Below are 25955 nucleotides of genomic sequence, written 5' to 3'. Positions count from 1 at the left end.
CATCTGCAGGAGACACTTCATGCAACGCACAGGGTACGGCAGCAGCTAAAGCGGCGTCCACACCCATCGAATCCTCCTCCACAGGGAGCGGTGGGAAATCCTCCTCATGGAAGAGGTTGACGGGCGCAACGGTAGGTTCAGAGCACCCAGCAGCCTGATGACCCAAGAGGCCACAACAGTAACACGTACGGGGCTGGCGAGCATGAAACACTAGAACAGAACACCCCAGAAGCCTCACTTGAGAAGGAATGTCCGCCCGCAACCTCATTCGTAGGGTGCGAATATTTGACCGCACACCCTTCAGCGGACTCGAGGAGAGCAGGTGCAACTGCACACTGACGACCGCCCCAAACTGGCCGAAATAACGCCTCAGCAGTCCCTCCGGAAATTCCAGGGGCGCCCCATGCACGCTTTCATACGTGATGGCATCACTGCGATCGGAGACAGTCACAGTGCCCGCACCTTCGTGCAGGGGCAAGGTCCGCCCCTCGTACCGACGTAAGAACGCCCTATATACCTTCTCTGTCATTAGTTTAACAACCACTCTATGGGCAGACACCAGCTCAACACCATAAACATCCCCCACAGGAACCCGCAGCATGTCACACAGCACCAAACCCACCTCGGGATATCCTGCCCGAGCAGAAAACTCGAGGCCTATAGACTGGGCATGCAAAACAGGGGGGAGGGGGTCCCCCCATGGCGCCGACACGCCAAACCGCACCCGCCCCCTCGCAACTAGGTAGCAACTGGCAGGTCAAACGAGCAGGTCTTGACCCCCTGGGGGCCAACAAGCGACCATGCTATGCGTATTAGTGGCTTTAGGTATGGTATGTACTAGCTGTATATATAACTCCAACATTATGTTTGTAAATCAACTATGTATGTACTTTTCCTGAATAAAAAATTATTTATTTATTTATTTATTTATATTTTTAACTGTTTTTGCAAATATTAATGGTTGCAAACTACTTTTAACTTGAAAAAACGTTTAGTGTGTTGATGTTGACTGGGAGTTGCGTGGTGACCACCAGCCAGGTCGGACGTTCCTGACGTCTCTCCGCTCCTGGCTCGTGTTTACGTTGGCTGATTGCTGGTTTGCCCTGCTGGTGGTGGTTTGCCACTGACACGGTGACTTTGGCTTAGCCATTGGGACTTCTCACCCTCCAATAAAGAGGACATTGTCGGCTGGTCTGGCATTTTATGGTGCCGATGGACCATCCTTTGGTTGGTGTCGCCCTGGTGGACGTGCTACATGTGCAGCTGTCGGACCTAGTGGGCGTCCCGCTGCTTCAGGACAACCGTGCTGTGGTCAAGTTCCACCTCCAGGCTGCCTTTCAGGCGTTTCTCGAGTGGTGTGAGGGGCGTGTTTAACCTCTCCCTGATACTGCTGGTTCTGTTAAGGTGGTGTATCTTAGTGTCACCTTGACGTCGGTGGCGGTGCATAGTGCCCCCTTCGAATTTCAGGACGAATTTTTAACCTCCTGTTTTGAACGATTTGGGACAGTGTAAAGTATTCGTCGGAACAAGGTTCTTGCCGGGCACTGTACTGGTATGCTTGACGGCTCCCGCACCCTGACGAAGTCGCTGAAGTGTAGGGTACCGTCGTCGATGTCCGTGTTGGGTTACACGCTCCGCTGCCTGTATTGGGGGCAACCGCACACCTGTTATAAGCGTGGTTACAAGGGACATCTGGCTGCAGCGTGCGACGTGGGAGCGACTGATAGGGTGCATGTTTTTCGTGACAAGGTTTTCTGCCCCTGTTGCGTTCAGACGGTTCTGAGGACGGAATGGTTACTGTGCCTGAGGCGCCTGATTGCCTGTCTGCTGCTCCGCCTATTGAGGCGGGTTCTACGGCCTGTAAAACACGTCTGGTAACTGCTGTGGCCCCTGGTGTTGTTGAGCCGGTGTGTGTGTGTGTCAGGCCGTTGCCTGCATTGCGTGTAGTGCGGGATGTCCCAATGGAGGTCCATGTCCTGCCCCTGCCTGTGGATGTGATACCGGCTCCCGGGGATGTGGGTTCTGCTGTTTTTGGAAGGGTAAGGGGGGGGGGCTTCGGCAGCAGGAGGTGCCTGCCGTGCCTGTTTGTTTTGGTGACTGTAGTTCTGCTACTTCCATCCCTTTGCAGAAGCATGCGCATTGGTGTTCAGAGGCTGTTTCCCTGCATGATGTGGGCAGTGCGGGCGATGTGGCCTCTGTGGACTCCTCGGACAGTGCGGGTGTGGCCTGTATGAATGTGAATATGGTGACCGTGCCTGCGGTGGGGCCTGGTGGGAGTGATGTGGTGCAGCTTATCTCGAAGCGTTCGCAGCGGGCTCAGAGTGTGTCTCCCCTTCGTGGTGTGCCTTGGGAGATGGTGGGGGAGTATGGTGCTCTGGCGTCCCCCGCCGTGGATGATGGTGCTGTGAGGGGCTTCAAGTTGCTACCTGTGCCTCCCCCTCCCCCCCTGCATCTCCTGCTATTGGTTCTCCACAGTAGGGGGTTGCCCCTGATGATTGGGACCTCGTCATGGTGTTGCAGAGAGATGTGTGCCGGGGAGCTGCGGCTCCTGTGCCCAGTGGCGGGGTCGATGCCGCTCCTGCATCCCCTGCAGGTCCCCCTCCTTCGTTGCCCTGGTCTGGGGGAAGCCTAGTTCCGGCTGCCTGGGTTGTGACCTGTGAGGGTCAGGTGTTGGGCCCTTATCGGGATGCCCGGGTGCTTCCGATCCTGTGGTGCTCATCCACTGTCTGACTGTCGCGGGTGAAGGAGTTTGTTTATAGGGTGCCGGATAAGATGTCTCAGCAGAGGGCACCGCCTGGTGGCTGGGTGTCCCCTGACACTTGCGTGATTTGGGAAGCATACTGCTTGCGCTTTCCGATATACAAGTTCTTGGAGAAATATTAGTGGACGTCTTATGCACAACAGTATGCCGTGCATGGATCAGCTGCCGCCATGATCTTGACATCCCGCTCTACAGTGCGGCGAGTCTCCCTCTAACGTCCACCTCTGTTTTTGCCGCCACTCCTCTATCTACGGCCCGATGCAACTAACACTTTTGACTTTCTTCTCCTCCCCAACGTCAACACGTCTCCCAACATCTGTCCTGGTCCAGTCATCGGGAGGGGTAAACCATTCATGCATACTGCACCTACTCTGAAGAAGATGTTGACTGAGGAGTGAGGACACTGGTGATAGTGCTGCGCGACGTCACGTCTGTTGACTAGACAGCCAAATGCCATCACGTAAAATTATCATACGTTACAGTGTTAAACATTAAAGGTCAATAAACTCTTAAGCACCAAATTAGAACCATCTCCCCATTGTCACTAATCTACATGTATTAATTATTATTAACTGCTCTTCACAAATTTTTCACTCGATAGCAGTGTGAATTATATAAACCAGTGTTTTGGTAATGAGATTCGTCGTTATGAAGCGACTGTTCTCTCATAACTAACACTATGTTAAAAGAACAACAAACGCGGCGTTGTCATTATACACGTCCACTAACTTGAGAAGTAAAACAATACTTTTCCTCGACTGTACCTGTAACTAGTGCTATAATCTTGTCAAGTATCACACTGTACCTGTAACTAGTATTATAATTATGTTATCACATTCTACCTATAACTAGTACTACAATCATCTTTAGTATTACACTGTAGCTGTAACTAGTGCTATAATCATGTTTAGTACCTCACTCTACCTGTAACTAGTGCTATAATCATGTTTAGTATAACACTACCTATAGTAGTAGGCATCCATCAGTCTCAGGAGACTATGGTTTTGCGCTCTGGTTGTTGGTGTGGAGTGACCTCACCAGGGCGCAAAGCCAGGGTAAGTTGATATGGAGGAGAAGCTGTTACCCAGGCAGCAGGTCCCCCCTCTCCACGGCGCCGAAAGTCTCCAATGGAAAGGCAAACGCCAATACGATTGTTTCTAGGGCCGTCGCAAGAACTGTGAGTTCCGGGGATGACCTCGAAGTTGGTGAAAAAAGGCACAGGGACTCCAAACCCGGAGACCGCCGTGGACATGGCCGGAGAAGAACCACCCCAGCAAGGGCAAGAACAACCCCAGCCTCCTGAAAGTCGTGCGGCCTGGGCCGCACGACCCTAGGGAGGTGGACGTCCCAGCCCCGTACCTACGGGTTCCAGACAGAGATCGTCACAGCCCCCTTTCACCCGAGGCCGGCCTCCTTCACGACCAAGCAGAAGGAAGAGTGATAATTAACATATACAATAATTATTATTATTATATTATAATAATTAATATAATAATACTGTACCTGTACCTAGTCCTATAACAATGTTTAGTATTACACTGTTCCTGTAACTAGTGTTATAATCATGTTTAGTATCACACTGTACCTGTAACTAGTGTTAGAATCATGTTTATTATTATCACACTGTACCTGTAACTAGTGTTATAATCATGTGTAGTATCACACTGTACCTATAACTAGAGCTTCTAAATCAGAAAACGTACAATTATTTATTTACTGAGCGCAGACTGTGCCAAATATCACAGTGCACAAGTAATTAGTATTCTTCTGTTACAGAGAGGTGGATTCTTCGTGGAGGTTGGCGCCGTGGATGGAGAGTACCTCAGCAACTCCTTGTATTTCGAGAGAAACCTCAACTGGACGGGACTTCTCATTGAGGCTTTCCCGCAAACTTATCATGAACTCCTACAGAAACACAGAAAAGCATATACCATAAACACTGCACTAGCCATGGGCAAAGTCTCTGCAGAAATTCAGTTTTCGTAAGTAGCTTAAATATGTCTTAAAGACCACATCCATGACTCGTCCTATTACAAGATATTAGTGAGGAAGTCTAACAGCTACTGACAATTTGATTCAAACTAGAATCTTTGTAAAAAGTTTACAGTAGTGCAGCCAAGCTAAGTATGAGACTTGAATCCTTTTAATGAGTTATGTGTGCTTTTCTGTGATGCAATGTGGCCCCATCTTCCAGCCTTTCAGCCGGAGGTGGTACCCTCCTTCCCCTTTTCTATTAAAAACTGTATTTATATAAATACATATATATATATATATATATATAATACATATATATATATATATATATATATATATATATATATATATATATATATATATATATATATATATATATATATATATGCAAACAAGCCTGAATGGTCCCCAGGATTATATGCAACTGAAAACTCACACCCCAGAAGTGACTCGAACCCATACTGCCAGGAGCACAATGCACACAATTTAAACTTTGTTAATCTTTCTTCATATGAAAGATTTCTAATTTGGGGAATTAACTTAGTCATCCTATGCTGGACACGTTCAAGTGAATTTATATCCATTCTATAGTACGGCAACCAAAACTGAACTGCATAATCTAAATGGGGCCTAACCAGAGCAAGATATAGCTGAAGAACCACACCAGGTGTCTTGTTACTAACGCTTCGATTAATAAATCCCAGTGTCCTATTTGCTTTATTACGAACATTCATGCATTGATCCTTTTGTTTTAAATTCTTGCTAATCATAACTCCCAGATCCCTTTTGCAATCCGACTTCGCAATCTCAACACCATCTAGCTCATATCTTGTAACTCTATCATCATTACCTAGAATCAGAACTTTACATTTATCAGCATTAAACTGCATCTGCCAGTCTTTTGACCATTTCAAAACCCTATTTAGATCAACTTGAAGTGATAGTGAGTCTTCTTCCGTGTTAATTTCCCATGCCACAATAACACACCACTGCATTATGCCACTACACCATGCCATTACACCATGCCACCATATCATGCACCATACCATGCCATTACACTATGCCACTACACAATGCTTCTCTACCACGCCACTACACCATGCCACCATACCATGCCACTACACTATGCCACTACACCACGCTACTATACCACGCCACTACACCATGCCACTTCACCACGCTACTTCACCATGCCACTACACCACGCTACTATACCATGCTACCACGCAACTATACCACGCCACTACACCACACCACTACACCACACCACTACACCACACCACTACACCACGCTATTATACCATGCTACTATACCTCACCACTATACCACGCCACTACACCACACCCCTACACCATGCCTCTATACCATGCCACTACACCACACCACTAACCCACGCCATCACGCTATGCCACTACTCCACTCCACTGTACCACGCCATTATACAACGCCACTTTACCATGCCACTACACCATGCCACTACCACGCCACTACACCATGTCACTACACCACACTACTACACCATGCCACTATACCCCACCAGTACACCATGCCACTGCACCCACGCAACTATTCCAAGCTACTACACCACTCCACTATACCCAGCCAATGACGCTATACTATGTCAGTATACCATGCCACTATACCACACCACTACCACACCACTAAACCATGCCACTATACCATGCCACTATACCACGCCACTAAACCATGCTACTACACCACACCACTATACCAGGATACTATACCACGCCAATACACCAAGCAACTACACCATGCCACTACACCACGCTACTACACGATGCCACTATATTATGCCACTACACTTCGCCACTACAACAAGCTACTCTATGCCACTACACCATGCCACTACACAACGCCACTACACCACACAACTACACCAAGCCTCTATTCCACGCCACTACACCAAGCCTCTATTCCACGCCACTACACCATGCAACTACTCCACGCCACACCACACCACACCACTGTACCATGCTACTATACCACACCACGCTTCTACACCACACTACTACACCACGCCAATATACCACGCCACTATACCATGCCACTACACCACGCTACTACACCACGCTACAACACCACGCCACTACACCTCGCCACTAAACGCTACACTACGCCACTATACCATTCCACTACACCACGCCACTACATGCCACTACACCACGCAACAACACCAAGCCACTATACCACGGCACTGCACCACGCCACTATAACATATCTTGATGTTACCTTGAGATGATTTCGGGGCTTTAGTGTCCCCGCAACCCAGTCCTCAACCAGGCCTCCACCCCCAGGAAGCAGCCCGTGACAGCTGACTAACACCCTGGTACCTATTTTACTGCTAGGTAACAGGGGCATACGGTGAAAGAAACTATGCCCCATTGTTTCTCGCCAGTGCCCGGGATCGAACATGGGACCACAGGATCACAAGTGCTGCGTGCTGTTCGCTCGGCCGACCGACGACCATGCCACTACACCCTTCCTCTGCACCATGCCACTATACCACACCACTATACCATGCCATTATACCATGCTACTATACATCGCCACTACACCATGCTACTATACATCGCCACTACACCATGCTACTATACATCGCCACTACACCATGCCACTTTATAACACAAATAATCCACGCCACAACATGCCACAACACCACGCTACTACACCATGCCACTATACCATGCCACTACACCATGCCACTACACCATGCCACTACACTATACTACTACACCATGCCACTATACCATGCCACTACACCACACCACTACACCACGCCACTGCACCACACCACTACACCACGCCACTTTACCACTCCACTATACCACGCCACTACACACCACTATTCCACGCCACTATACCACACCACTACATGCCACTATACCACGCCACTATACCATGCTACTGCACCACGCCACTACACCACGCCACTAAACCACGCCACAAAACCACTCCGCTGCAAATTGCCACTGAACTACGCTACTACACTACACCACTGCACCACGCCACTAAACACCACTGCACCACGTCACTATACCACGCCACTACACCACACTACTACATGCCACTACACCATGCCACTATACTATGGCACTACATTATGCCACTACACCACACCACTACACCAGACCACTATACCATACTACTACGAGAATCCACTACACCAAGTCACAATAACATACCACTGCATTATGCCACTACACCACGCCACTACTCCATGCCACTACACCATGCCACTATACCATGCCATTACACTATGCCACTACACCATGCCACTATACCATGCCACTACACCATGCCACTACACCACGCTTCTTCACCATGCCACTATACCATGCTACTTTATCACGCAACTATACAAGGCCACCACATCATGCCACTACACCATGCAACTACACCACACCACTAAACCATGCCACTATACCACGCTACTATACCATGCTACCACGCAACTATACCACACCACTATACCAGGTACTACATCATGCCACTAAACCACGCAACTACACCACGCCACTACACCATGGCACTACACCACGCTACTATACCACGCCCACTATACCACGCCACTACACCATGCCCCTACACCATGCCTCTATACCATGCCACTACACCACGCCACTAACCCACGCCACCACACCACGCCACTACTCCACTCCACTGTTCCACGCCAATATACCATGCCGCTGTACGATGCCGCTACACCATGCCACTACCACGCCACTACACCATGCCACTACACCACACTATTAAACCACGCCACTATACCCCACCAGAACACCACACCACTGCACCACGCAACTATTCTAAGCTACTACACCACGCAACTATTCTAAGCTACTAGCAACTTCCAGCTACTGCCCACTACACCATGACACTATACCATGTCACTATACCATGCCACTATACCACACCACTACAATACCACTATACCACACCACTATACCACGCCACTATACGATAGCCACTATACCATGCCACTAAACCACGCTACTACAGCACACAACTATACCATGATACTATACCACACCACTACACCTCGCCACTACAACACGCTACAATATGCCACTACACCATGCCACTATACAACACCACTACATCATGCCACTACACCACGCAACTACACCAAGCCTCTATTCCATGCCACTACACCATGCAACTACACCACACCACACCACTGTACCACACTACTATACCACACCACTACACCACGCTTCTACACCACACCAATATACCACGCTAATACACCACGTCACTACACCACACCACTACACCACGCCACTACACCACACTACTACACCACGCCAATATGCAACGCCACTATACCATGCCACTACAGCACGCCACTTCACCACACCACTGCACCTCGCCACTACACGCTACACTATGCCACTATACCATGCCACTACACGCCACTACACCATACCACTTCACCACGCTACTATTTAACGCCACTATACCACTCCACTATACGCCACTATTCCATGCCACTATACCATGCCTCAACATGCCACTATACTTTCGACTATATCACACTACTGTACCACGCTACTACATCACGCCACCACACCAAACCACTACACCACACCAAACCACTACACCACACAATACACCACACCAATTCATCATATGACTACACCATGCCACTGCACCACACCACTACACCACGCTACTGCACCACACCTCTACACCATGCCACTACACCATGCTACTACACAACACCATTATACCCTGCAACTACCCCACGCCACTACACCACGCTACTACACTACACCACTATTCCCAGCCACAATACAACACCACTATACCATGCCACTATATCACACCATTACCACGCCACACCACTCGACCACGCCATTAACCACGCCACTACACCACTCTACTACACCACACCACTATACTATGTCACAATACCACGCTAATACACCAGGCCACTACACCACGCTACTCTACCATGCCACTACACAATGCCACAACACCACACCACCACACCATGCAACACTATGCCACTATATTATGCCACTATGCCACGCCACTACACCACGCTACTATTCCACATCACTATACCTTGCCATTATATGCCACTTTTCCACGCCACTATACTTGCCACAATACCATGCCACTATACCACGTTATTACATCACGCCACAACAGCACACCACTACACCATGCCACTGCACCATGCCACTACACCTTGCCACTACACCAAGCCACTGCACCACGCTACTATACCATACAACTATAACACTTCACAACACCATGCCACTACACCACACTACTACACCATGCCACTACACCACATTCCTACACCCCACCACTATACCATTCGTCTACACTATGCCACTACACCACGTAACTTCACCATGCCACTATACGCCTTACACAATGCCACTACACAATGCCTCACACAATGCCACAACACAATGCCTCACACAATGCCACAACACCACGTCTTACATTGCGCCACTACACCACACCTTACATGACGCCATAACACCACACCACTAAACCACACCTTACACCACGCCACTACACCACGTCTTACACCTTACCACTACACCATGCCTTACATCTTACCACTACACTACACCTTACACCGCACCACTACACTACACCTTACACCACACCACTACACCATGACATGCACCACGCCACTACACCATGCCTTACACCACGCCATTACACTCTGCCTTACACCACGCCACTTGTTATGAATGAACTAGTGTTTCCTCGGTGAAGGGGACCAATAGCTAAGGTCAACGATTTCCTAAAATAGTTTAGTTAGGTTAGGTCCGTCCCCCAGGGAAGACAATTCCCAGCAAATAATATTTGACCTAAAACGCTGGAGTTTAGAGAGATTACCCTCCTACACTTAAACCAGGGTAAAAGAATACTCTAATATAACCTTAGTTATTATTTATTAACCCCCAAATAAACCTTCCCACTAATACAACAAATACTTTACTAACTCGACCATACATTAAGCCTTTGATTCTACATAGACAGGAGACAAGGATTACAAACAACAACTAGTGGTAAAGTCTTCATTCCTGAAGGGACAGAACTCACACATGTTCACTGTAAACATATGCACACGTGGTCTTTCTTAGCCACCCCAGATTTAACGCTTGGGCTCAAAACACTTGCTTAAGAGGACACAAACTACTGTTTTAAAACTATGGTGGCACAGTAATCAATGGTAAGTTTCATAACTTGGTAAATAAAGAATAAGGAGAGAGAAGACAGGAGGATGAGAAGAGGTAAGGAAACAGCCCACAAGATCTATCTATCTTGACCTATCAGTTTGAACACAGCAGAGAAGACCAAAAAAGCTCTCTAGCTACCCCATGATCGCTGCCTTAAGGATACTCAACTGATCGTGCAGTAACAATCATCACAATTCTTCCAAGACCATTCATTTCCTTGATACTTTAACAGTTCTAAGAATAGCTAACATCTATTAATAGATTAGAATAGCTAACACAGTCTGCCCACTCTGTGAGCAACAAGGTTATTTATACGTTTGACAGGGAAGATGGAACATAAACACAAGCAGGATGCAGGTACCTTGAGTATAAGTTAACTGTTAATTAAATATCCCTCTTACATAACCCAACCTATTAATTGTTCTAATATTTACTTAATCAAGAACCCACACAAAATCCCTTAGTCAGGGCATACCAAAATACATGAGTGACTGATCCCTGCAAGAATATATACGAAACTTATCTGTCTCTTGGTTTCATGGCAGAGCCAAGTAAGAATAATACACCACGCCACTACACTCCGCCTTACTCCATGGCACTAAATCACGCCACTACACCATGCCTTACACCACGCCACTATACCAGACCTAATGCCATGCCACTACACCATGCCTTACACCACGCCACTAGACCACACCTTATACAACGCCACTACACTTTGCCTTACACAACGCCACTACACTTTGTTTTACACAATGCCACTACACTTTGCCTTACACAACGCCACTACACGCCTTACACTAAGCCACTACACCATACCTCACACCATGCTGCTACAGCACACCTTACACCATGCCACTACACCTCACCACTACATCACACCACACCAGTACAACACGTCTTACACATCGCCACAGGACCATGACACTACATCATGCCACTACACCACGCCTTACACCATGCCACTACACCACGTAACTACACCAAGCCATACATTATGTAACTACAACACACAACGTTTTCAACCCGCTCCCGCACATGACTGCACATATATGACTTAATGCTTAAAGTCAATATGTTGAATATAAATTTGTACATATGTGGTATATTCCCAGTTACATTTTTTCCAAGGCCCAACCTCTTCCTCACATACCAGTTTACGTCTCACAGTACCCGTCCATCGCCGTAGACAGCAGAATAGTCGTGATTGGTTCAATTATAATGAAAATTGTAGTTTTCAGGTCCCACATGGGTTGTGAAATTTACCTGCTATTGTCCATGCTCTTAGAATATTACAGATCAGCGACATCCTATTGAAGGTTCGTAGTTTTGTTTTGAGAAATATTTGTTGTTCTTATTAAATTATAATAAGCACTATAAATTGTTACATAGAATAATAGTTCCTCACCAATCAACATTATATACATTAGTTTGTGCTTTAAAAATCTTTAAAGAATGTATTGTAGGAACGTCCACAGAAAACTATGTTATATTGGAATGTCTATGGGTTAAACTACTGCAAACAGAATTGTATAGTGTCTACTACCTACTGTAGGATGGGTATAGGGTCCACTACCACCTGTTAGGTGGGTAAGGGGTCCATACCACTTGTAGGATGGGTCTGGGCCCAATAACTACCCATAGGATAGGTATGGGGTCCACTACCGCCTACTGGATTAGTATATGGTCCACTACCGCCTACTGGATTAGTATATGGTCCACTATACGATGGGTATAGAGTCGACTATTGCCCACAGAATGAGTATGGGGGGGTCCACTACCGCCTACAAGATGGGTATGGGGGTCCACTAGCACCCCACAAGATGGGTGTGGGGTCCACTACCACACACAGGAAGGGTATCCGGACCAATACCACCCACAGAATGGGTATGGGGTCCCCTCTGACTCCATAATGTTGTAATTAAGAAGAAGGTTTTGGTGGTTAACAGTGTCAAAAGCCTTATGCAGGTCTACAAATAACCCAACAGGGAACTCATTTTTATCAAGAGCTGTATGTATCAAATATTATTAAGTGCATCGTTAGTGCATTTTTGGGGTTTGAAACCATATTGACAAGAGCTAAGTATATTGAGTTTGGCTAGATAAGAGTAAAGCTGCTTATAGATTAGTTTTTCAAATATTTTTGATAAGTTTGGCAGAATTGACATAGGTCTGAAGTTGTTAACATCAGTGGGATTACCACATACATACATATATACATTCATGCATACATACATTCATTCATGCATTCATGCATGCATACATACATACATACATACATGCATGCATGCATGCATACATACATACATACATACATACATACATACATACATACATACATACATACATACATACATACATACATACATACATACATACATACATGCATGCATACATACATACAGACATACATACATATACGTGTAGTGTCTAGGTTAATGTGTGACATAAGTGAGGTTAGATGAGGCATCTACAAGCATCAGTTGGAGGCTTGGAGAGTGTTGTTGAGTAAGGTGGTATTATGCCCAGATGATGGAGGGTGGGTTTGACCCCCCATCCCCCCACGTTCACCGCAGAACGTCTAAGGTTACCTGCCACTCGCTTACCAAGGGTATCGCCCCCCCCCCCCCAACACCCACATGCATGAGATTCTTAGCTTATAATATTTATGATTTACCAATTTATGTTACTACACTGACTCTCAATTTCACAATATGAATAAACTTGGAACTTAAAAATTGTCAATCTGTTTCAAAATTGATAACTTTGTTAATTATCTTGCGGGCGGTAGTGGACCCCATACCCATCTTGTGGATGGTAATGGACCCTCATACCCATCTTGTGGATGGTAGTGGACCCCATACCCATCATGTGGGTGGTAGTAGGACCCCATACCCATCTTGGGGATGGTAGTGGACCCCATACCCATCTTTTCGGTGGTAGTGGACCCCATACCCATCATGTGGGTGGTAGTGGACCCTATACCCATCCTGTGGGTGGTAGGGGACCCTATACCTATATTGTAGGTAGTAGTGGACCCCATACCCATTTTGTAGGTAGTAGTGGACCCCACACCCATCCTGTGGGGTGGTATTGGACCGGATACCCATCCTATGTGTGGAAGTGGACGCCATACCTATCTTCTGGGTGCTAGTAGACCCCATACCCATCTTGTTGGAGGTAGTGGACCCCGTACCCATCTTGTGGGTGATAGTGGACCCCATACCCATCTTGTGGGTGGTAGTGGACACCTTACCCATCCTATGGGTGTCAGTGGACCCCATACCATCATGTCGGTGGTAGTGGACCCCATACCCATCTTGTGGGAGGTAGTGGACCCCATACCCATCTTGTGGGTGGTAGTGGTCCCCATACCAATCTTGTGGTTGGTAGTGGACCTCATACCCATCTTGTGGGTGGTAGTGGACCCCATACCTATCTTGTGGGGTGGTAGTGGACCCCATACCCATTTTGTGGGTGGTAGTGGAACCCATACCCATCTTGTGGGTGGTAGTGGACCCCATACCCATCTTGAAGATGGTAGTGGACCCCATACCCATCTTGTGGGTGGTAGTGGACCCCATACCCATCTTGAAGATGGTAGTGGACCCCATACTCATCCTGTGGGTGGTAGTGGACCCCATACCTATCCTATGGGTAGTTATTGGATCCAGACCCATCTTACAAGTGGTATGGACCCCTTACCCTCTTAATAGGTGGTAGTGGACTCTACCCATCCTACAGTAGGTAGTAGACACTATACAATTCTGTTTGCAGTAGTTTAACCCATAGACATTCCAACATAACATCGTTTTCTATTGACGTTCCTACAATACATTCTTTAAAGATTTTTAAAGCACAAACTATTATATATAATGTTGATTGGTGAGGCACTATTATTCTATGTAATAATTTATAGTGCTTATTATAATTTACTAAGAAGAACTAATATTTCTCAAAACAAAACTACGAACCTTCAATAGGATGTAGCTGATCTGTAATATTCTAAGAGCATGGACAACAGTAGGTAAATTTTACATCCCATGTGGGAACTGAAAACTACAATTATTATTATAATTGAACCAATCACGACTATTCTGCTGTCTACGGCGATGGACGAGTACTGTGAGACGTAAATCGGTATGTGAGGAAGAGTTTGAGCCTTGGAAAAAATGTAACTGGGAATATACCACATATGTACTAATTCATATATAACATATTGACTTTAAGCATTAAGCCATATATGTGCTGTCTTGTGCGAGAGCGGGTTGACACCTTACACCACACCACTACACCATGCCACTACACCACACCACTACCCCACACCACACCATTGCTCCATGCCACTGCACTATGCTACTACATCACACCACTATGCCACGCAACTACACCATACCACTAAATCACTACACCACGCCTCACAAGAAGCCACTAGACCATACCTTACACAATGCCAATGCACCACATCACTCCCACACGCCTTACACCACGCCACTACACAACACAACTACACCACTCCTTGAACCACACCAATACACCATGCTAGTACTCAACCACTACACAACGTCACTACACCATGGCTCATATAATGCCACTACACAACGTCACTACACCATGGCTCATATAACACCACTACACAATGTCACTACACCATTGTTCATATAACGCCACTACACTCCACCTTATAGCCACTACTCCATGCCTTACATGATGCCACAACACCACACCACTACACTACGCCACTACATCTTGAAATACTTCACGCTGCTTCACCATGCCACTACACCACGCTTTACACAACGTCACTACACCACGCCACTACAACATGCCTAACACCACGGTACTTCTCTCCGCCTTTCACCATGCCACTACACCACACTTTACACTATACTACTACACCACACTTTACACCATGCCACTGCACCACACCTTACACCATGCCACTACACCATGCAACTATTTCACGCCACTACACCACACTTTACACCATGCCACTACACCACACCTTACACCATGCCACTACTCCATGTCACTACGCCACTCCTTAAACCATGCCACCATTCCACGCTACTACACGCCTTACACTATGCCACTACTCCATGCCTCACACCATGCTGCGCCATACACCATTCCACTACACCACCCCGCTACACCACACCACAACACCTCACCACTTCATCACACCTCACACCACACCATTACAACGTCTTACACATCGCTACTACATCATGCCACTACACCACGCCTTACTCCCCACCATTACACTACGCCTTACTCCCCGCCACTACACCACGCCTTTCACCACACCACGACACTATGCCACGCCACTACACCATAATAATACACCATGGCACTACTCCACGCTATTATACACCACCACTCTAGCAACGATACCACGCCAATACACCACGCTACTACAATTCACTTCTACATCAAGCTACTACACCATGCCACTACACCACACAAGTACACCATGCCACTACACCACACAAGTACACCATTACACCATGCCTCTACACCGTGTCATGCCACTACAAAATGCCAGCCACTAAACCATGCCACTATACGCCACCCTACCACGCAACGATACCACACCACTACACCACACAACTACATCATGCCACTTCACCAATACACCATGCTACTACACCATGCCACTACACCACGCTACTACAACATGCTTCTACACCACGCCACCAGACCACGCTAGTACACCACACAACTACACCACGCCACTACACCATGTCACTACACCTCACAGTGAGCTACTACAACCAATCACGCCACTACACCTCACCTAACAGTGAGGTATACACCATGACACTACATCATTACACTATGGTACTACTGTAGTACATAAGTCAATAGTGGCATTTCACTATGCCTTACACTACGCCACTACACCACGCCTTACACCATGCATTACACCACACCACTACACCACGCCTTACACAACACCACTACACTTTACCTTACACCACGCCACTACACCATGCCTTACACCACACCACTACACCATGCCTTACACCACGCCACTTCAACATGCCTTACACAACACCACTACACCAAGCTATACATCATGCCACAAAACTCCACCTTACTCCATGTAACTAAATCATGCCATTACACCACGCCACGACACCACGCCTTTCACTCGCCACTTCATCACACCTCACTCCACACCACTACAGCATGCCTTACACTACGCCACTACACCATCCCTTACACCACGCTACTACAACACGCCTTACACAATTCCGCTACATCACGTCACTACACTTCACCTTACACAATGCCACTACACCATGCCTTACCCCACGGCACTACACCAAGCTTTACACCACGTCACTACACTCTGCCTTACTCCATGCCTCTAAATCACGCCACTGCACCACTCCTTACACTACACCACAACTTACACCATACCACTACACCTCAACTCTTCACCACTCCTTACACCATGCCACCACACCTCGCTACTACACCCCTTACACTACGCCACTACACCGTGCCCCACACCACGCTGCTACACCAAGCCTTACACCATGCCACTACACCACGCCACAACACCTCACCACTACATCATACCTCACACCACGCCATTACAACACATCTTTTACATAGCCACTACATCATGCCACTACACCAAGCTTTACACTACGCCACTACACCACGTATATACACAAAGCCACTACACTATGTAACTACACCAAGCCACAACACCACGCCTTACACCACACCACTACACGACACTACTACACCACTCCACTACATCATGTGACTACACCACATCACTACACCACACCACACTACATCACTACTCCATGCAAATACACCATGCCACTACATCATTACACCATGCCACTACACTTTGCTACTACACCATGCCACTGTACGCCACCACACCATGCAACGATACCACGTCACTACAGCTCGCCTCTACCCCACGCCACTACACCTTTACACTACGCCACTACACCATGCCACGCTACTACACCAAGCCACTACACCATGGCAATACAACATGCTTCTACACCACGCCATTACACCACACTACTACACCACACAACTACACCACACCACTACACCACGCTACTACATTACACCATACAACATGCCACTACTCCACGCCCTACACCATACGAATAAACCACGCCCTACACCATGCTACTTCACCACGTCCTACACTATGCCACTACACCACACTTCTGCACCACCCCAGTACACCATGCTACTTCTCTGTGCTACATCGCCATGCTACTGCACCACGCCACTACTCTATGCCACTACACTACTCTACTGCATCATGCCACTACTCCACGCAACTACATCATGCCACTACTCCACACCACTAGATCATGCCACTACACCATGCTAAAATACCAGCTCACTACACCACCCCACTACACTTGGCTACTACTCCACTCTACTACACCTCACCACTACACTACACTACAACTCCATGTGTAGTAAACTATGCCACCACACCACGCCACTACACCACACAACTACTCCACGCCCCTAAACAACACTCCACGCAACAACACAATGCCACTACACCACACCTCTACAACATGCTGCTACACTATGCCACACAACCCCACACCACACTGCTACACCACACCACTAAACAACACCACTTCACAATGCCACTACAGCATGCCACTACACCACGTTACTACACAACACTACAACACCACGTTACTACACAACACTACAACACCACATATACCACACCATCACACCATGTTGGTGATGTTATCGTGTTATATTGTTTAACTCATGTTGAATAAAATTAAATTTAAACTCATCTATAGTATGCACATCCGGTTTTATTTCTACTAAATATAGAAATATATTGTTCATATATTTCTACATTTTTAAATACTATCAATCAGTCATAAAAAGCATTTTTATGTAACATTTAAGGTTGCCACAAAGTTTCAAATTTTATTTAGCCAATGTTTAGTGCAGTAAGTTGTGGCAACCTCTTTACTACCACACACAATAACATAACTAATATGAGAAAATAAACGTTGCCACTGCTTTCAAACACTTTCCAGGTACGTTGTGGCTACCATAAATTGTTTGCTGGGATAATGAAGGATACACTATATTCACACACACCGACAGTTGAAGGAGGCTCCAAATGCCTTAGGCCATGTTTATTCGGGAGCCGACACCATTAATGAACATTCAGATGAGTTTGAGCATACAGCTATTTAACGGTCCTCCATTGATCCAGTGGGAAGATAGAAGACCCAGTGGGAAGCAAATAGACCCAGTGGGAAAATAGCAGACCTAGTGGGAAGCGAACAGACCCAACGGGAAAATAGCAGAGAGAGAGAGAGAGAGAGAGAGAGAGAGAGAGAGAGAGAGAGAGAGAGAGAGAGAGAGAGAGAGAGAGAGAGAGAGAGAGAGAGAGAGAGAGAGAGAGAGAGAGAGAGAGAGAGAGAGAGAGAGAGAGAGAGAGAGAGAGAGAGAGAGAGAGAGAGAGAGAGAGAGAGAGAGAGAGAGAGAGAGAGAGAGAGAGAGAGAGAGAGAGAGAGAGAGAGAGAGAGAGAGAGAGAGAGAGAGAGAGAGAGAGAGAGAGAGAGAGAGAGAGAGAGAGAGAGAGAGAGAGAGAGAGAGAGAGAGAGAGAGAGAGAGAGAGAGAGAGAGAGAGAGAGAGAGAGAGAGAGAGAGAGAGAGAGAGAGAGAGAGAGAGAGAGAGAGAGAGAGAGAGAGAGAGAGAGAGAGAGAGAGAGAGAGAGAGAGAGAGAGAGAGAGAGAGAGAGAGAGAGAGAGAGAGAGAGAGAGAGAGAGAGAGAGAGAGAGAGAGAGAGAGAGAGAGAGAGAGAGAGAGAGAGAGAGAGAGAGAGAGAGAGAGAGAGAGAGAGAGAGAGAGAGAGAGAGAGAGAGAGAGAGAGAGAGAGAGAGAGAGAGAGAGAGAGAGAGAGAGAGAGAGAGAGAGAGAGAGAGAGAGAGAGAGAGAGAGAGAGAGAGAGAGAGAGAGAGAGAGAGAGAGAGAGAGAGAGAGAGAGAGAGAGAGAGAGAGAGAGAGAGAGAGAGAGAGAGAGAGAGAGAGAGAGAGAGAGAGAGAGAGAGAGAGAGAGAGAGAGAGAGAGAGAGAGAGAGAGAGAGAGAGAGAGAGAGAGAGAGAGAGAGAGAGAGAGAGAGAGAGAGAGAGAGAGAGAGAGAGAGAGAGAGAGAGAGAGAGAGAGAGAGAGAGAGAGAGAGAGAGAGAGAGAGAGAGAGAGAGAGAGAGAGAGAGAGAGAGAGGAGAGAGAGAGAGAGAGAGAGAGAGAGAGAGAGAGAGAGAGAGAGAGAGAGAGAGAGAGAGAGAGAGAGAGAGAGAGAGAGAGGAGAGAGAGAGAGAGAGAGAGAGAGAGAGAGAGAGAGAGAGAGAGAGAGAGAGAGAGAGAGAGAGAGAGAGAGAGAGAGAGAGAGAGAGAGAGAGAGAGAGAGAGAGAGAGAGAGAGAGAGAGAGAGAGAGAGAGAGAGAGAGAGAGAGAGAGAGAGAGAGAGAGAGAGAGAGAGAGAGAGAGAGAGAGAGAGAGAGAGAGAGAGAGAGAGAGAGAGAGAGAGAGAGAGAGAGAGAGAGAGAGAGAGAGAGAGAGAGAGAGAGAGAGAGAGAGAGAGAGAGAGAGAGAGAGAGAGAGAGAGAGAGAGAGAGAGAGAGAGAGAGAGAGAGAGAGAGAGAGAGAGAGAGAGAGAGAGAGAGAGAGAGAGAGAGAGAGAGAGAGAGAGAGAGAGAGAGAGAGAGAGAGAGAGAGAGAGAGAGAGAGAGAGAGAGAGAGAGAGAGAGAGAGAGAGAGAGAGAGAGAGAGAGAGAGAGAGAGAGAGAGAGAGAGAGAGAGAGAGAGAGAGAGAGAGAGAGAGAGAGAGAGAGAGAGAGAGAGAGAGAGAGAGAGAGAGAGAGAGAGAGAGAGAGAGAGAGAGAGAGAGAGAGAGAGAGAGAGAGAGAGAGAGAGAGAGAGAGAGAGAGAGAGAGAGAGAGAGAGAGAGAGAGAGAGAGAGAGAGAGAGAGAGAGAGAGAGAGAGAGAGAGAGAGAGAGAGAGAGAGAGAGAGAGAGAGAGAGAGAGAGAGGGGGGGGGGGGGGGGGGGGGAAGAGAGCAGACCTAGTGGACAACTAGATGTAGTCACGCATCAATCACCTTTATCCTTCGGTGTTCCCTACAATTAACCCCTCACTGTCTGGCTCGTTGTCGCCGTGAGAGGGCTTGGTGGGCAGCTGCCGGAGTGTGATGCTCCTTGGGTCAGTCCTTTGTCCTTTTGCAGCCTTATGCTCCTGCTGCTGCCTTTACCAATTTTGCCAGACCCCTTTTGCCTTTTCTTCGTGTTTCCTTTTTCTCCCCCCCCCCCCCCCCTCTTCTCCTATCAAATTGTCATTTCCTGCCGACCTTTTGCCTGTTTTGATTATTCTTTCGACCTTCTTTTGTTTTGACGCCCGGGTGTTTGAGGAGGCATACTCTTGCACCCGTAGAACTGTAGTACCCAACGTCTCGAGCGAGGGGACCCTTTTATTGTCAATCCTTACTTCGTCACTGAACCCGCTCTCGACGGACTCACGATTCTTAAAGTGGCGTTAGTGGGGCGTATATTCACGACGCACCCCTTGGGGGCCCCGGCTAGATCGGCGATAGCTTCTTGTTGGGTGTCCTGCCTCTAATTGTGGCTCCATGGTGAGTGTGGGGGCACATTCGCGAATGAAAGTTTTCCCTCGTTTTCATGGCTGATAATGTTTCCCTTGTACTTTCTCAGGCTCGTAGGGTGGGCGACCAAGCCCCCGAGTCGGACTGTGTTGGAAGACCAGGCCCTGTATCCCCCGCTGCATTGGGCCCCAACGACCTGACTACTCCTATCAGCTCCCCTCCCTCCTCTGCGGTAGGCTCGAATCCCCAGCCCCCAGTGGTGACCACCTCGTCCCCTGACATGGCTTAGTCTCTCATTGTGACTACTGCACCTTTTAACCCCATGAACTCCGGGGGTTCTCAACGCCATTCCTGCCACGGCCGCACTCGTACGATCCCTTTCCATAATACTACTTACAACGCCTTGTTTGGTCCCGCTACATGGGCTAAATACTTTGATCTCCACCATCTGGATTCTACTTCTCCTGACGATTTCTCCCTCCATAAACACCTTGTTGATTCAGTAGATGCCTCTGTTACTTTTAACTCTACCAGTTACTGTATGCGTGTCGTCGCTGCTCCTTCTCAGGATGCAGCTACTCGCTTAGCCGCTTTGTCCTGCGTTGGAGAGACCCCTGTTCGGGTCTCCAAAAACGCTCGGTTAAATGCCAGTGGGCCCAATGCACTGTTCTCCTCCCACACCATGTTGCAACTGGTGTTCGGGACCTCAAAGATTGTCATGAGAATATTAAACATATCCCTTCGAGGATATTAAACATATCCTCGAAGCCCAAGGCCATTTTGTCCTCCAGGTGGACACGTTTACTCGACTCCCTCGTGGTCGTCGCCGTCAGCCCCTTCGAGTTGTAAAAATCACCTTTGATAGTAGGACCCTTCCGCCCTCTATTATTCTTGCTGGTGCCAGATGCTCTGTTCAGGAGTACACTCCCTCTCCTAGACTTTGCAATAAGCGTTGGAAGTTCGGGCACGGTGTCCTCAAATGCACCAGTACTGTGTATTTATGCCCCATGTGTGGAGACGATAGTCATTCTTAGTCCAAGTGCACGGTGCTCGCTGCCTCAATTGCTCGTGAGGCCCACCCCACCTTCTCACGCTCGTGTGTACACTACAAACTCGTAGAAGCCGTCCTCAACTTGAAGCACCGTGATCGTCTGGCTTTTCCTGAAGCGAGACGCCAAGTTCACAGTCTCAGTGGTGTAGTGGTAAGACACTCGCCTGGCGTTCCGCGAGCGCTGTCATGGGTTCGTATCCTGGCCGGGGAGGATTTACTGGGCGCAAATCCTTAACTGTAGTCTCTGTTTAACGTAACAGTAAAATGTGTACTTGGATGAAAAAACGATTCTTCGCGGCAGGGGATCGTATTCCAGGGACCTGCCCGAAACGCTACGCGTACTAGTGGCTGTACAAGAATGTAACAACTCTTGTATATATCTCAAAAAAAAAAAAAAATTCGTTGTCTCACCCCTTTCGCGGGCGTATGCTACGCTCGCGTGTTGAGTTCTACCACTCCTCGTCCTTCCTACCTTCCTCAGTCTCACAACCGTAACCAGGCCTTAAACCCGACCACACCCACCACCTCCTCCCCTATTCCTTTGCCTCCTGTCCTAGATGGTCTCCCCCCTGGTTCTCCATCTGGGGTTTCCCCCTTTCCTATCAAGTCCACCATATCTCCTTTGTCTTCTTCCCCATCTCCCCCCACTCTTTCTTCCCGACCCTCCCCCCAGTCTCTTGACCCCCTCCACGCCACCTGTCTGTCCAGGCTGATATCCATCATCCTCCCAGAAATCTTCGTGTTATTCGCTCCCGCTCCTCTTCTCCTGCTGAGACCATTGAGTCTGTCGCCCGGTACGTTGTTACTGGAACGCCTGTCTCTTCGAGTCAGAAACGTATGCCTGGCTCCTCTCTTTCTTCCTCTCCAGCGGGTAAGAAGGCTTCGCTCTCTTCCTCACCCCCTCCCTCTGACTCTGTCACTACATCCCCTCCCATTTCAGTGGTCGAACCCCCTGTCCCAGATATGGAGGTTTCTTTCGCCCCCGATTCCCTCTCGGTTGCTTCCCTTGCTGAGGCGCACTCCCTGCCTTCTGTTCCCCCCTCCTCCAGCTGTCCTTGCCTGCCCCTCTCAATTGTCTCCTCCTCCTCCGGACCCCATCAGTCTGCCTCTGGTCTGTCCTCTTGCTCCCTTCCCTCTTTCCTTACTAAGTTTACCCCATGCCTCCTAACCCTGATTTTGCCCACCCTGCTCCTGATCCTGAGATTCTTTAATAAACTGTGTTCTTCTATACCTTTATTTCTTTTTTGTTCTCTGTTACTGTCCTTTCTCTTTGGTAATGTCTATTCTTCAGTGGAAGATTCGTGGATTTTATGCTAATTTCCATGAACTCCAACTTCTAATTACACAGTTTTCACCGCTTTGTGTTTGTCTGCAGGAACCTATGCTTGGTGTTCGTCCTGGTCGCTTTCGTGGTTATTCCTTTCTTTCTCCCCCCCCCCCTGCTCTTGCTGGGGCCCGTAACTCTACTGCTCTCTTAATTCGATCTGATATTCCCTTCGTCCCCCTACTTCTTCCGTCACCTATCCATTATTCTGCTGCCCGTGTTTTTGTGGGTAAATGGTATACAGTCTGATCCATTAATCTCCCCCAAAATGTCCTGCTTTCCCTTCCTGATCTTAAGCACCTCCTGGACTCCTTGCCAGAGCCGGTGCTCCTTTTGGGTGATTTCAACTGTCGACATTCCCTCTGGGGTGATGTTCTGACAAACACCCGAGGCCGTCTTCTCGAGCCGTTCGTCCTCGCTTCTTCTCTATCTCTTCTGAATTCTGGTGAGCCCACTCATGTGGACTCTTGAACTCGCACCCTTTCCTGTCCTGATCTTTCTCTCTGCTCGTTGTCCCTTTACTTAGATTTCACGTGGCAGGTTCTTGATGACCTCCATAACAGTGATCATTTCCCTATCCTCGTTTCCTTTTTCTCTTTCCACTCTCCCCTCTCCTTCCCTAGGTGGCAGTTTGCCAAGGCTGACTGGTGCCTATTCACCCTCCGTGCTACTCTTTCTGACCTCTCTTCTCTGCCTCTTCCTCACGCCCTCCTTCTTTTTTATGACACTGTCTTCAACGCTGCCCTCCACTTTATTCCTCGCTCTTCCTCCCGGGGCACACAGAAGTGCGTTCCCTGGTGGAATGCGGACTGAGCTCGGGCTGTCCGCTGTAAGCGTGCAGCCTGGAAGATAAACCGCCGCCGGCAGACGGCTAATTCTTTTATTCTGTTTCGGAAGGTAAGTGCAGTGGCCCGTAGGACCATCTGTACAGCTAAACGTGAGAGTTGGAAATCTTATGTTTCCACCATTACGTCCGATACTCCTCTGCCGCAGATCTGGAAGATCCGCAAGAGTGCGGGCAAGTTCGTTCCAGATGTCTCGCCGGTTCTCCACCTCCGTGGTACTCTTTTGGCGGATCCAGTGCAGGTCGCGACCGAACTGGGTTCCTACTTTTCTTCTGTTAGCTCTGGTTCTCATCTTCCTCAATCTTTCCTTCTTCGTAAGCCTGTTCTTGAATCTTGTCCTTTAGATTTCCGCACTCATCTCTGCCTTCCCTATAACGATCCTTTCTCTCTTTCTGAACTTCAGTCTGCCCTGGCTCTCTGCGGATTTACGGCGGCGGGCTCGGATGACGTTCATTATGAGATGCTTTGCCATCTCCCTCCGTGCACGTCTCAGTATTTATTGAGTCTTTATAACCAGTTCTGGGAGTCGTCGTCTGTCTCTGAGGACTGGCTCGATGCCATTGTACTCCCTATTCGGAAACCAGGGTCTCTCGGTACGTCCCCTAAGGACTTCCGCCCTATTGCTCTCACGAGTTGTGTTTGCAAGCTCTTTGAGCGTATGGTAAATGTCCGTCTGATGTGGTTCTTGGAACACCATCGCCACCTCTCTCTTTCTCAATTTGGTTTTCGCAAGTGCCGCAGCACGACTGATGTCCTGGTGAACTTGGAGGTTATATTCGTACTGCTTTTGATGTGAAGACCTCCGTTGTTTCTGTCCTTTTTGACCTGGAAAAGGCTTATGACACGACTTGGAGATACCATATTCTGTCCCAACTTCGTTCTTTTGGCCTTCGTGGTAATCTCCCTCTCTTCCTTCAAAACTTTCTCGTCGTACCTTTCGGGTCAGGCTTGGTTCCCACTATCTCGGCCTCTTTTCAGCAGTATGAAGGTGTGCCCCAAGGTAGTGTTCTGAGTACTACTCTTTTTCTGGTTGCCCTCAATGGTCTTCTTTCCTCCCTTCCTTCTGGCATCTTCTCTGCTCTTTATGTTGACGATCTTACTCTTTGCTGTCGGGGTGATGATTCGCCTCTTCGTCAA

General features: G+C 48.0%; 1 protein-coding gene across 2 annotated transcripts in view; it reads left to right on the top strand.

Moving 5' to 3' along the window:
* The window catches only part of LOC123760894 (protein Star-like), a 198745-nt gene that overhangs the window by 139644 nt on the left and 33146 nt on the right, over nucleotides 1-25955 (top strand). For both annotated transcript variants that reach the window (XR_011229371.1, XM_069329087.1), the window contains exon 4: nucleotides 4538-4743. Coding sequence is in view for 1 of the 2 variants with exons in the window: in XM_069329087.1 (XP_069185188.1) it covers nucleotides 4538-4743 (206 nt within the window). In the remaining variant the exon portion in view is untranslated. The remainder of the gene's footprint in view (nucleotides 1-4537; nucleotides 4744-25955) is intronic.

The sequence above is a fragment of the Procambarus clarkii genome, chromosome 3 (genome assembly GCF_040958095.1).
Source record: "Procambarus clarkii isolate CNS0578487 chromosome 3, FALCON_Pclarkii_2.0, whole genome shotgun sequence".
In the NCBI taxonomy this organism is placed as follows: domain Eukaryota; kingdom Metazoa; phylum Arthropoda; class Malacostraca; order Decapoda; family Cambaridae; genus Procambarus; species Procambarus clarkii.
Note: the sequence above shows the minus strand (reverse complement) of the source record. Positions and strands in the feature narration are given on the sequence as shown.